Source organism: Xyrauchen texanus, chromosome 6, assembly GCF_025860055.1.
Source record: "Xyrauchen texanus isolate HMW12.3.18 chromosome 6, RBS_HiC_50CHRs, whole genome shotgun sequence".
Classification (NCBI taxonomy): Eukaryota; Metazoa; Chordata; class Actinopteri; order Cypriniformes; family Catostomidae; genus Xyrauchen; species Xyrauchen texanus.
Window position 1 is genome coordinate 35,367,047 of NC_068281.1, and position 13,631 is coordinate 35,380,677.

The 13,631-nt window shown below is 41.7% G+C and overlaps 1 protein-coding gene across 1 annotated transcript in view; it reads left to right on the forward strand.

Moving 5' to 3' along the window:
- The window catches only part of LOC127644608 (alpha-N-acetylgalactosaminide alpha-2,6-sialyltransferase 3-like), a 131,501-nt gene that overhangs the window by 115,392 nt on the left and 2,478 nt on the right, over nucleotides 1-13,631 (forward strand). The window contains exon 4 of the mRNA XM_052127871.1: nucleotides 1,110-1,217. Within this exon, the coding sequence (XP_051983831.1) occupies nucleotides 1,110-1,217 (108 nt within the window). The remainder of the gene's footprint in view (nucleotides 1-1,109; nucleotides 1,218-13,631) is intronic.

Sequence of the window (13,631 nt, forward strand, 5' to 3'; positions counted from 1 at the left end):
AGTTCAGCTATCACTTTAAGTTTATGCAGCTACCAGTGAAAGCATCATTACAAAAGCATTGTGTTCCATCAGCCAAATCATGTGATTTAGAAGTGAACAATGCCTCTGAAATTCAGTGTGAACGGCAATTTAAACTTCCACAGAGTCATGGTGGGGAGATATGGGGAGGGGAACTTTAAATTAATGCCTGTACTTTGAAAGCAAGTCTGCTCTTTCTGATGAAGCCCATGTTCTTTACAAAGCGCCAGGGAAATTGAGTTTTCCACAGGTGCCAATAGCTTCTCTAAATGACCACATGTTCTAATATGTCTTCATGATTGACCGCCCTCCTGAGCCCGGCAGGGGAGGGTTTCACGGACCCAAGGTTGCTGTGAATATAAGAGTCTGGGTTGAATGTGTTTGATGGAGCTATTGAGGCTGTAAAGGAGCTTTTATGCTGGGCAAGGAAGCTCCACATGTGAAGCAGTGTGTATAGTGTGTGACATAGTACATTATTTACTTTGTGCACTGCTATGATTTTGTCTATTAACTTCACAGTGACTATACATTTCTTAGTCGTGCAGGTCCTGTATAGAACAGCTTCTAAAGTCTTATATCAGTCTTGCTGTCTACAGCATATCAGTAAGGTTGTATTAAATTGCCTATTTATGAGTCATATTTTAGGTTGGTCGGCTGAATATACTTTATATAGTAGTGGTACAACAGTTTAGAATACAAATCTTAGATAATTATACATTTAGATAATAAAGAGAAAAAGAAAGTTCTTTTTGTTTTTTTTTTTTTTTTTTAATAAATGCACAATAAAGAAATGTTATGCCATAGAATTCATTCATATTTATTAACCAAGGCAATATCTGTCTCACAGTATCAGTATTCACTCAGTATCAGTTTTCACTCTATTATGACAAATCAAGGCTCAAAGCACTGTGCTGTCATTCAAAGTGGCATCTTCAATTGCCTATCTATAAATATAATAATGAAGGTTATGGCAATGGATTGACTTCTGACGTGTTGAATCTGTGTTTATGATTTCCTTCTTGCTGAATCAAGCATATGTAAATGAGGTATGATGAAGGAAGAGTGCTGACATGATGATTTTGTGTTGGCAGGATTCAGTCGGGGTCATATCTGAGCACTGGTTGGTTCACACTCATTCTGGCCATGGACATGTGCAAGGAGATCAGAGTCTATGGCATGATCAATGACACGTACTGCAAGTAAGACTGATGCACAACCAAGAACTATAAAGTAGCTTAATTCACCCATTTGCTGAGTGTTATATGTATGACAAACTACAGAGCTGATAATAGTAACAAAGCTTCAGCAATAGACAACACCTCTCTCAGTCGAGTTTGTCTTGATGGGCTTGCCATAATGAAAAGTTTTCAGACTTAGCGCAATAAAATGTGTTTCGATAATATTTTAGTGGTGATTGCTAAGGCAAGTATTACTATTCCTATTGCATTATTACTATTACCAGTATTACTGCAATAAATCATATTATACTTTACACATAAAATTATACTTTTTCTCTTTCTGATTTGTGAAATGGTCATTTTGGCACAGTGGAATAATTATTTAATCAGTCAAAATTCTATTCCTGTACGAAATAATAGTTCTGTGGCTCAACGAACTACAGATTCCCAGTGAATGCACATATGGGAAAACATTTAAATTATATATATATATATATATATATATATTGAATGCATTTTAAGTCACTTTGGATTAAAAAAAATAAACATCTGCCATGTAAAATACTCAAATTGTCGTGTTCTAACTCATTGCCTTGTGTGTCTGTAGTTGGCAACATACTAATCCCCTTTATCATGAATCGCACAGTCTGATTGCAGTTTAATAACAGTGTTCCCAACAACCTCATGTCCCCCCTCCACCCACCCCTTGCTGTAGATAGACATGATAAGCAAAGCATGCGATGATGTGATTAGCTTGTTTATAAACTAGCTATTATCATATGTTTTCCCCAACCATTTATTCATTCCACTTTCATCTACAAAACAAAGAGCAATTTTCATTTCACAGCAATTCCCAGTCACCTGTAAAGACTGGGAAATGAGAGAACAGTAGCCACAACAAAGTAATTTTAAAGAAAGGCAGTTGAGCTGGGAAGGATCAATTTTAGCATAATGTGGTGAGCTGTTGTTGCAATTGACCTCTGTTAATCTCTTGTAAATTAATATTCAACAGGTGTTACCAGGAGAGAAAAATTGTATTACCTTAAAAGAAAATAGGCCTCCCGAGCTTCCATATCTCTATGGGTATTCTCCTTAAAAATTTAGAGTATTCAAGCTTTGAGGAAAAAGTAACAGTGGATCAGAGCTTTAAAATAAAAACTTACCCTTATACATAGAGAATATGAGCCATGAGAATAATATCACTCCAATAAGTGAATTAATCATAACTCACTTATTAAAGCTAATTCCTTACAGTAGAAATTGTGAGCTGATAGAATTAGATGTTGTATTACGATTTCAATGGTGGAGAATCTATTAAGACAAATAATCTAGTTATTTGTTTTTTTATCTAATTTATAATGGTTGTCGAACACGACTAATTCTGTTATACATTTCATTAGCTAATAAGGACAGTTTAATTTAGTTCATAGCTCACATATTTCAAGACCCTAAAATCCATCCTAAATTTAGTATGCGTGCAAATTACCCTACATATAATGGTGGTAAAATGCGTGCAAAATACCCATTTTAACAGACCCCGTCCACATCTCTAAATTATATATGTAATACTCTACAATGGTTAAGGGTGCTGACACCCTCATGATTGATTACAGCAGCAGCCAATCGTGTGCTTGGCAATTGTTGACCAACCAAGGCAGATCACTTGATTGGTTACAGCTACTGCCAATTGTGCGCTTGGCTACAGCAGCACATGTTTGTTTGCATATGAGTCTACCTTGTTCATCACGGAGAGAAAAGAGCGGAAGAGCTATTATTGCGTAAAAGTGAATGATGTTTATACACATTGAGGGGCTTTCTCATGACTTGCATCAGCACTGCCAAATACATTGAAGTGTATTAAGTGATGCATTAGCACACCCTCGGCTCCAACTTCACACCAAAAGTGTTTTCAAACAGGTTTTTGCCATACAAATGATGTCTTTGAGAGCACAAAGCTACAATAAATATTTAAAAACTGTCCAAATTTATGAAGAGATATTGAATGTCTCATAACTGATTTTAATTCATTATTATCTTATCGCTTCCGATTATCCAGTGACCCCAGTTATTGAACTACAGTAATTGCATTCACCAACAAAAAAAACCACTAAGACCTAAATATAAACAAGTCCTCTTTTTTTTTTGCAATCAAAGCCATTTAAAAAAAAATTATCTTCCAAATACATGTTTTCAATGTTTATTGTGCAAACATCCCGCTTTCTTGCATGGCATGCTCGCTATATATTATATTTTGGTCTGGCTTCATTCTGGAATTGAATGCCCACATTTCATGATCCAGTCAGTTCCTGATGGTGGACAAAAGCAAGTCCAGCTAGGAGCGGTTCTAGGGTCAGTTGATATTTGGGGCTTTGCCAAGACCTCTGTGGATGCTTATGGGGCCATTATTTAATGAAATATAGATTAACGAAATATCAGAATATATTATACTTAAGAATAAAAGTATAAATGTTACATCTGAGGTGTCGTTCTCTGAATGAAAACCACCAGTCAGTCAACGCCATTCCAGAAACTGACCAAGCCAAAGCTGGCAATATATAGTACTTATATATATAGTACAATATTAAGTTTATTTATATAGTAAATCTTTAAATATTACACAAACAATTTTAATATGTTCCTTGAGATTTACTTATTGTTACGAATGAGGAAGCGAAGGCAGACGAGGAGAGCGGATCTAAACGCAGACTTACTTTATTAAGCAAACTAACAAACACAAAGGAAAAACCCTCAATGGGGAAATAAACAAAACTAGAAAAACACGGGCAGGGGAAACATACCAGGCTAACAACAACATTCAACGATAGACAAGGACTGGACAAAGAACCAGGGTATAAATACAAAAACAAGGGACAAAGGGGCCAATGAACAAACAGAACTCAAACAAGATAACAAGGTGATTAACAGAAGCAAAATGGCAGATTAACGAGGGCAGGTGCAAACAATGAACAGTGAACACGAAAGCTAACAAAGAAACTATGGAGTTACACAAGGGACAAAAGTGAAAACTAAGGAATGCAAAAGTGACAAAAATGGCAAACAAAAGGGCAACAGTGAAACAAGACAAGGTATACATAACAGAGCCCCCCCTCAAAGGATCGGATTCCAGACGATCCTACAGAACAAAAAACCAAGGAGAAAAAAACTCACAAAAAACAAAATGAGGACACAAGGGGCAGACAGGCAGACCAGGGGGGTACAAGAACAGGAAGGCAGTCCAAGGGGCACAGATGGCAGGCAGGAAGTCCAAGGGGGCAATGAGGGGCAGACAGGCAGTCCAAGGGGGCAACGAGGGGCAAGCAGGAAGTCCTGGGGGGCACAGAGGGCAGGCAGGAAGTCCTAGGGGGCACAGAGGGCAGGCAGGAAGTCCAAGGGGGCAATGAGGGGCAGACAAGCAGTCCAGGGGGCAACGAGGGGCAGATAGACAGTCCAGGGGGCAACGAGGGGCAGACAGGCAGGAAGTCCAAGGGGGCACAGAGGGCAGGCAGGAAGTCCAAGGGGGCACAGAGGGCAGGAAGTCCAAGGGGGCACAGAGGGCAGGCAGGAAGTCCTGGGGGGCACAAAGGGCAAGGACAGGTTCAGGTGGTCTGGGAGCTGGCCACCGGGCAAGGATAGGTTCAGGAGGCCTGGGAGCTGGCCACAGGGCAAGGATAGGTTCAGGAGGCCTGGGAGCTGGCCACAGGGCAAGGATAGGTTCAGGAGGCCTGGGAGCTGGCCACAGGGCAAGGATAGGTGCAGGTGGTCTGGGAGCTGGCCACAGGGCAAGGACAGGTCTGGGGGACCGGGGAGGAGGCCACTGGACAGGAACAGGGTCTGGGGGACCGGGGAGGAGGCCACAGGTCAGGAACAGGGTCAGGGGCCCTGGGAGGAGGCCACCGGACAGGGGCAGGTTCAGGAGGCCTGGGAGGAGGCCACAGGACAGGGACTGGGTCAGGGGGCCCGGGAGGAGGCCACAGGACAGGGACTGGGTCAGGAGGCCTGGGAGGAGGCCACAGGACGGGAACTGGATCAGGGGGCCTGGGAGGAGGCCACAGAATAGGGGCCGGGTCAGGAGGCCACAGGTCAGGAACAGGGTCAGGGGCCCTGGGAGGAGGCCCTAGAGGCGGTGACCTGGAAGGCTCTGGCGGCGGGGCCGATGGATGTGGCGCCATAGGAGGCTCTAGAGGCGGAGGCCTGGAAGGCTCAGGAGGCGGAGCCGAGGAAGGCTCTGGAGGCGGAGCCGAGGAAGGCTCTGGAGGCGGAGCCGAGGAAGGCTCTGGAGTCTCTGGGGCCTGAGCCGTAGGAGGCTCTGGAGGCGGAGCCGTAGGAGGCTCAGGAGGCTCTGGAGGCGGAGCCGAGGAAGGCTCAGGAGGCGGAGCCGAGGAAGGCTCTGGAGTCTCTGGGGCCTGAGCCGTAGGAGGCTCAGGAGGCTCTTGGGGCGGAGCCGTATGAGGCTCGGGAGGCGGAGCCGTAGGAGGCTCGGGAGGCGGAGCCGTGGGAAGTTCTGGAGGCTCAGAAGGCGGAGCCGTGGGAGGCTCAGGAGGCAGAGCCGTGGGAGGCTCAGGAGGCAGAGCCGTGGGAATCTCGGGAGGAGGAGCCCTGGGAGGCTCGAGAGGCTTGAGAGGCGGAGCCCTGGGAGGCTCGAGAGGTGGAGCTCTGGAAAGCCTGGGAGGCGGAGCTCTGGAAAGCCCGGGAGGCGGAGCTCTGGAAAGCTCGGGAGGCTCGGAAGGCGGAGCTCTAGGAAGCTCGGAGGGCGGAGCTCTGGAAAGCTCGGGAGGCTCGGAAGGCAGAGCTCTGGAAAGCTCGGGAGGAGGAGCCCTAGAAGGCTCGGGGGCCTCGAGAGGCTGACGCCGTAGGAGGATGAGCCGCGGACGGCGGGGCCGCGGCAGAGCCCAAGAAGGCTCTGGGACGGTCGAGGCCACAGGCGCTGGCTCTGGCCACAGTGACATGCGTAGGCGCAGGCTCGCTCACAGTGACATGCGTGGGCGCAGGCTCGCTCACAGTGACATGCGTGGGCGCAGGCTCGCTCACAGTGACATGCGTGGGCGCAGGCTCGCTCACAGTGACATGCGTGGGCGCAGGCTCGCTCACCGTGACTGGCGTGGGCGCTGGCTCGATCACCGTGACTGGCGTGGGCGCTGGCTCGCTCATCGTGACAGGCGTGGGCGCTGGCTCGCTGACCGTGGAAGGCGTGGGCACAGGCTCGCTGACCGTGGAAGGCGTGGGCACAGGCTCACTGACCGTGGAAGGCGTGGGCACAGGCTCACTGACCGTGGAAGGCGTGGGCACAGGCTCCTTGCAGTAAGCCACTAGATCCATTTGTGGGTCTATCATTCTGTTACGATAGAGGAAGCGAAGGCAGACGAGGAGAGCGGATCTAAACGCAGACTTTATTAATTAAGCAAACTAACAAACACAAAGGAAAAACCCTCAATGGGGAAATAAACATAAAACTAGAAAAACACGGGCAGGGGAAACATACCAGGCTAACAACAACATTCAACGATAGACAAGGACTGGACAAAGAACCAGGGTATAAATACAAAAACAAGGGACAAAGGGGCCAATGAACAAACAGAACTCAAACAAGATAACAAGGTGATTAACAGAAGCAAAATGGCAGATTAACGAGGGCAGGTGCAAACAATGAACGGTGAACACGAAAGCTAACAAAGAAACTATGGAGTTACACAAGGGACAAAAGTGAAAACTAAGGAATGCAAAAGTGACAAAAATGGCAAACAAAAGGGCAACAGTGAAACAAGACAAGGTATACATAACACTTATAATATTAGTAAAGTTTTTTTTTTGCACGAAAAACAGCCAAATATTTGTAAAACACCCTCATTCTGACCCTCAGTCAGAAATGCTTGTTTTTTTGGTGCTGCTTCTCCTTTAAGTTTAGATTGTGTCATCCCTGGGTTTTAGGTTGGTCAGCCTGACTGCTCACACATACATCCATATGGGCTTATTGCACTAATTAACAAATACCTCACCCCATCCAAAATGCTGGAATAAATTTTTGCACAATTCACCTTGTCGTTGGTACAGCATACAATATTGTATATTGCTTGTATTTTAATTGTCTATAGTCTGTATATACTGTCGCTCATGTTTATTTATTTTCAGTGGTGTAAAGTGGTGCTACTGTGCTGCTGTAATTCTATAATGTTTGCACCAAGGTTTCCTGGAGAACTGTATTTTGTTTTCTCTCTGCCCTGCAAAGGTTAAATGACAATAAACCTGACTTTGACTTTGATTTTGAGATTGACTTTTACTGGTGTTCATCGCCATATTAATTTACGCTACATGGCTAACCTCGTGGTAGGATTTTTGGGGGGTTACAGATCGCTAACAAATACTGAACCAATCAGCTGTGTGTAAAATGTCATCTCTGACACAATGAAGTCACTCTACCATGTCTCTTAAAGTGCAATTTACAGAAAAAAACCTTAGAAATCTATAAAATTGACTCTTCGTTATATATATTTTTAAGGTCTAAATATACATTTTCAACAGTCTTTTTTTTTTAACCATAAAATTAAATAAAAATATCCATTAAAATATTAACAATATAATATTAAGCTATCTATAAAACAGCTAGTGAAATTGATTAATATAATACCTGCAAATAGTGATTGATTTTAATATTAAAAGCTTAATTTCTCCACAACATGGCGAAAGTGATGAATTAAATTCCGCTAAATCTCGCGAGATGTGAATCTGAATCATGCTCTCGCTCCGTGTTTCATGCGATTGGCTGTTCGCTGCAAACATCACTCATTAATGTGCATCAAATCCTGAGTTGACAGAGAAAGTTAATGAGCAGCATCATCGTACCAAAGAGTTTGTTCAATGAGCTTCATGGTATAGGCCCCTGCTCTATTCTTGCCATTGCTGCATCCCAATTTGCCTCTATAAAGTGTGCACTCTTTTTGTGATGGAAAAGTGTCTACTCTTTAGTGTGTAGCAAAAAAGGGTGCAAGTATTGGGACATACTATAAAGTCATAAAATTGCATCATGAAACCAAAGACCCCTCAGTCACTGTGGCATTGTTATGTGCATCCTGTCACATTAGACTGACCTGTCAAACATCCTGTTATAGTGTCATGACATGCATGCTCCTCATTTGATTTTTACTATTGTTCATTCATTATTCTTAATTGCATTTCATTTACTATACCGTACAATGCTTCCTACCATATTGGAGAAGACAAGTGTGTTGTTGAAGATCTGATCTGACCTCTGTGGTGGTGATTTTGATTAATTTCAGTGTGTCTGCGAGTAGATCCTTGTCCCGTGTCTGCCTTCACCTGCAATCGTGACACAGTGACTCGATTCTTTTAATTCCATTTACCAATAATATTCATTCAGATTCGTTCACTGACCATTTCATCAAGTTATGCCTTTGCACCTGTGAATGGCACCAAATGTTTTCTCAAATCTTTTAAGTAATTGCATTCAACGAAAAGCAGTAATTCACGACCAGAAGTCTAATTTTTTTTTATTAAAATTTGCTAAAATTGTCTACAATTCTACTAAGTGACTTCAGCATAAACATTGTAATGTGTGGTCATCACTCACTTTATTCATAATTAATCCAGCCCCTTTTCTTGTTGAACGAGAGACGAACTGAACGAACGACTCATAGCTCCTCCTCTCATTCATCCGGCCAGCAGATCATTCTCAAACGATATGAATAATTAATTTAATTATTTCGCAAATTAGTTTACCAGTACATTCAGTTTGTTCATGAATTATATGACCGACTGGTTCAGTTAAAGGGTTAGTTCACCCAAAAATCGAAATTCTCTCATGATTTACATACCTTTTAAGATGTGTATGACTTTCCTTCTGCAGAACCGAAATTAAGATTACATTTGTCCATATAATGCATGTAAATGGGTGCCATCAAACAGCTGCTGGCTGTTTGACAGTCCAAAAGGAATATTAAGGCAGCATAAAAGTAATCCACATGTCTCCAGTTGATCAATTAATGTCTTCTGAACTGAATCAATATTTTTGTGTATAAAATAAATAGATAATTCAAACTCTACTGCCAGCAGTCGACATATCGCGTGACCATCACATTACGTAAGAGCAATGGTGCATTCACACAAGAATTAGGAAGCACAAGCTTTGTTTACAACAGAGGAACGACTGACATGCAAGAGTTAGGTCATTTCAAACGTCAATCCAGCGCTGGCCAGAAGCAACAATTTAAAGTTAAAAATTTTTTTATTATAATTATGTTTCTTAAACAAACCAATCGATTTGTACCAGAAGACATTAATTGATCGATTGGAGTTCTGTGGATTACATTTATGCTGCCTAAATATGCATTTTGGCACCTATTTATTTGCATTATATGGGCAAACAGAGCTGAAATACGCCAATAAAATTCTTAATTTCGGTTCTGCTGAAGAAGGAAAGTCATACACATTTGGAATGGCTTTAAGGTAAATAAATCATTAGCGAATTAAAAATGAAAATTCTCTGATTTACTCACCCTTATGCCATCCCAGATGTGTCCCAGGGTTTCTTTCTTCTGCTGAAAACAATCAAAGAATTTCTCAGCTCTTTTGGTCCATACAATGTAAATGAATGGGTGCCAACATTTTGAAGCTCCAAAATTCCACATAAGTGCAAAAGAAAATACTCCAGACGACTCTGTAGGTGTGGGTGAGAAATAGTTCAATATTAAAGTAATTTTCTTACTATAATTTCTCCTCCCTGCTCATTAAATTTCCAATTTACTTTCTCTTTCTCATTCTCCTTCTGTTTTTTGTGATTCACATCCTTCTTGCATATCGCCACCTAATGGGCAGGGAGGAGAATTTATGACAAAAAATGACTTATATATTGATATGTTTCTCAACCACACCTATCATATCGTGTCTGAACACATGAATTTAACCACTGGTTTAAATCCAAAATTTTGGCACCCATTCACTTGCATTGTGAGGATTTACAGAGCTGAAATATTCTTCAAAATATTTTAATTTGTGTTCTGCAGAAGAAAGTGTCACGATCCCTTGTTGTCTGCGCCATGTTTTCTGTTTCACTTATCACATTCCATGTCACGTTTTCCTTGTTGTCCGCCCCGCGTTTTTCACTAGTCCTTGTCAAAGAAACTACACTTCCCATGTTTCCCGGCCCTCATCACTGCCTGCACTGTGTTATTGTCCGCACCTGTTTGTTATTTTGTCATCTTCGTGTCTGTCTATTTAAACCCTGTTGTTTGCCCTCTCCGTTGTCGATCGTTGACGTTTCATGTTCGTCCCGATGTCTACTCTTGTCACTCGTGTTCGTTCGAGGTAACCCTGCCCTTCGTGGATGTTTTGTCAATCTGTGTACCCCCCGGATGTTCTCTCTTGTTTTTAGTTTGATTTTCCCATTGTGGGCTTTTCATTTGTTCCTGTGTTTGTTTATTTGTTGTTGCAATAAAGAAAACCGCGTTTAGATCAAAACCTCCCGTCTGCCTTCTCCAGCATTCCACACAATCATAACAGAAAGTCATACACTGAGATGGCATGTATGAAGACACTTTAAAAATAGAGTTTAAACACCATAACCACAAATGGCAGGTTTATTTTTCCTATATTTTGTCAAATGCTAGGAATAATTTTTTACCACGACAGAGTAAAAGTTCAAGAAAAGCTTGCATCAAAGCACAATTCCATCCATTATTCATGTTAATTTACTGTATGTCTTCTGTCATGTTTGCATATTCATAAATTGAGGATCATGTTTTGTGCAAACCAATACACGTCTTAAGTGCATTTCACCACTTTCTCTCCTTGTTGAACGCGATTGACTCACATGTCGAACTGAACTCGTTCAGTTGTTCAGCAGATCTTCATTCACGTACGAGATGACTGAGTGAGTTGTTCATTTTGTTCGCAAACGAGTTTACCATTACATTTAGTTATTTCATGAATGACACTACTAATCCAGACCAACTAATTCTAGTTCGGTGAAGGGGTGTATTCGTTGAGCAGGTCGAACCAATGATATGCTTCACATCACTCACTCAAATGCTATTGGCTCATGCTATAGTCAGTCTTTACAGGCATGAAAAACCACCAAAGCAGTCTCACACTGCAAACTAGAGCACATTGGCTACAAAAGGAAAGACATCAGTAAACGAGAAATGTGAGTCATTGTATTGAGGTGAACGAGAACGTTTCGTTCACTTAAAAGATTCATTCAAAAAGACAGATATGTTCACGAATGAAACATCACTAGTGTTGAGAGCCGCTGATGTTTTCATATAATGATTCCTGTAGTAATGTGTAGTTAATGAAATCCAAACTTCTCTTTACCTATAATTACCTCTATCCAGTGTATGATGATCACAATGTTTTGTAGATGAAATATAACACACATAATTATGTTATGTTAAAAAAGTAAAACCTTTTTTTATCCAAGCCCAACTTTCAAACTGCGATTTATGCTTTGGTAACATCTTGTTTAGATTATTGTAATTCTTTTTACTACGGTGTCTCTCAGTCTTCCCTCTCTCGTCTTCAGCTGGTACAAAATGCTGCTGCCAGACTTTTCACGGGGACTCGCAAGTACGAGTCAGTTACACTTATTCTAATAGCTTTGCACTGGCTTCCTGTCAAGTACAGAATTGACTTCAAAGTTTTACTGTTTGTTTGCAAAGCACTACATAATTTGGCCCCTAAATATCTGTCAAACTTGCTTCAGCCATATACTGTACTCCTTCTAGAACTCTGAGATATTCAGATTTTGGTTTATTCTCTTTGCCTAGATCTAGGCTAAAAAAACGTGTCAATCGAGCATTTGTAGTCGCTGGACCGAAACTGTGGAATAGTCTACCTCTACATATTAGATTAGCTCCCTCAATTTCAACCTTCAAGTCTACTCTAAAGACATATTTTTACTCTTTGGCTATCAATACTCTTAATTTTTGTGACCTTTTGTGAGTTTATTTATCTATTTATTTTATCTACTTTGTATGTTTTATTTTCTTGTAATAACCATTTTACCTTGTATAGCACTTTGGTCAACCATGGTTGTTTTTAAATGTGCTTTATACATAAATATTGATTGATTGATTGATAAGTTATATTTAATGTTAAAAGTGTGATTTTATGATTCACCCTTAACTAAATGAAAAATAAAGGATTATCTATTTAACTTTAATGTTATACCAAGAACACTTTAATTACATTATTGTGAATCATTTAATAGATTTTTTCTTTGGCAGTGTTACATTACTTTTTACATCAATACAACAGTCCATAGAAAAATAATCTGACCTGCTATATTTCAGTGATACAATAAATGAAAAAATTTAATGAGAACAGATCATTGTGTTAATTTGGTTAATTTTCTGTTTGTGATAATCCTGTTTTTAATTGATATGGTGCTAAAACTTTTCCTTAATGATTATTTTCAAGATAGATGCTCTTAAGGTCACACAGCATTCTTTTATGGATATAAAAGAATGCATTATAGTAAAATGAGGATTTATTTATTTATTTTTTCAAATTTTCTTCCAATTTGGAACGTCCAATTCCCAGTACTTAGTAGGTCCTCATGCATTTTTCTTTGGCAGTGTTACATTACTTTTTACATCAATACAACAGTCCATAGAAAAATAATCTGACCTGCTATATTTCAGTGATACAATAAATGAAAAAATTCATTTATTGTATCACTGAAATGGTGCTGTGCAATGTCAGGGAGGACGAGGAACAAGTCACTCTAGTGGCCCCCTATTGGCCAACGCAGACTTAGTTCTCGGATCTCACGCTCCTCGCGACAGCCCCTCCCTGGCGATTTCCCCTGAGGAAGGACCTTCTTTCTCAGGGACTGGGCACCCTCTAGCATCCATGCCCAGAACTCTGGAACTTCCACGTCTGGCCCCTGGATGGGATGTGGAAGATCTAAGTGGTCTTCTTGGGGTCTTTTCCCCCTGAAAGAATAGGAGTTGGAAAAGAATGCCTTCCCCAATGTGTGTGATAGTCTGATAGCGTTAAATGGCCCCAGCCGCTTTAACTCTATGCGAGAAACATATAGAGAGAAAAGGAGCAGCTGCCGCGGCCTGCTCCCATGCCCCGGCCAATGTCCCATGCTCGCTTGCACCCCCAGTCTGACACAGCCTGCTGCTTTGGCACGCAACTGCATCAGCAGCTCACATACACGGTTCAGCGCATGGCGTGATTGAATAGGGACCCCTAGTGTCGCTTCATTCGACACATCATCGAGTGAGCGACAGACCGGGAACGTCTAGGTTACTGTTGTAACCTCCGTTCCCAGATTGAGGGAACGAGACATTGTCTACCCCCGGCCACTACACTGAACCGAGCCACTGTAACGTTCGAACCGTATTCTTGGCTCCTCAGTGCAAAACCTGAATGAACAGATGCACGATTCCCTCCTTTTATACCCGTATGTCCGGGGGA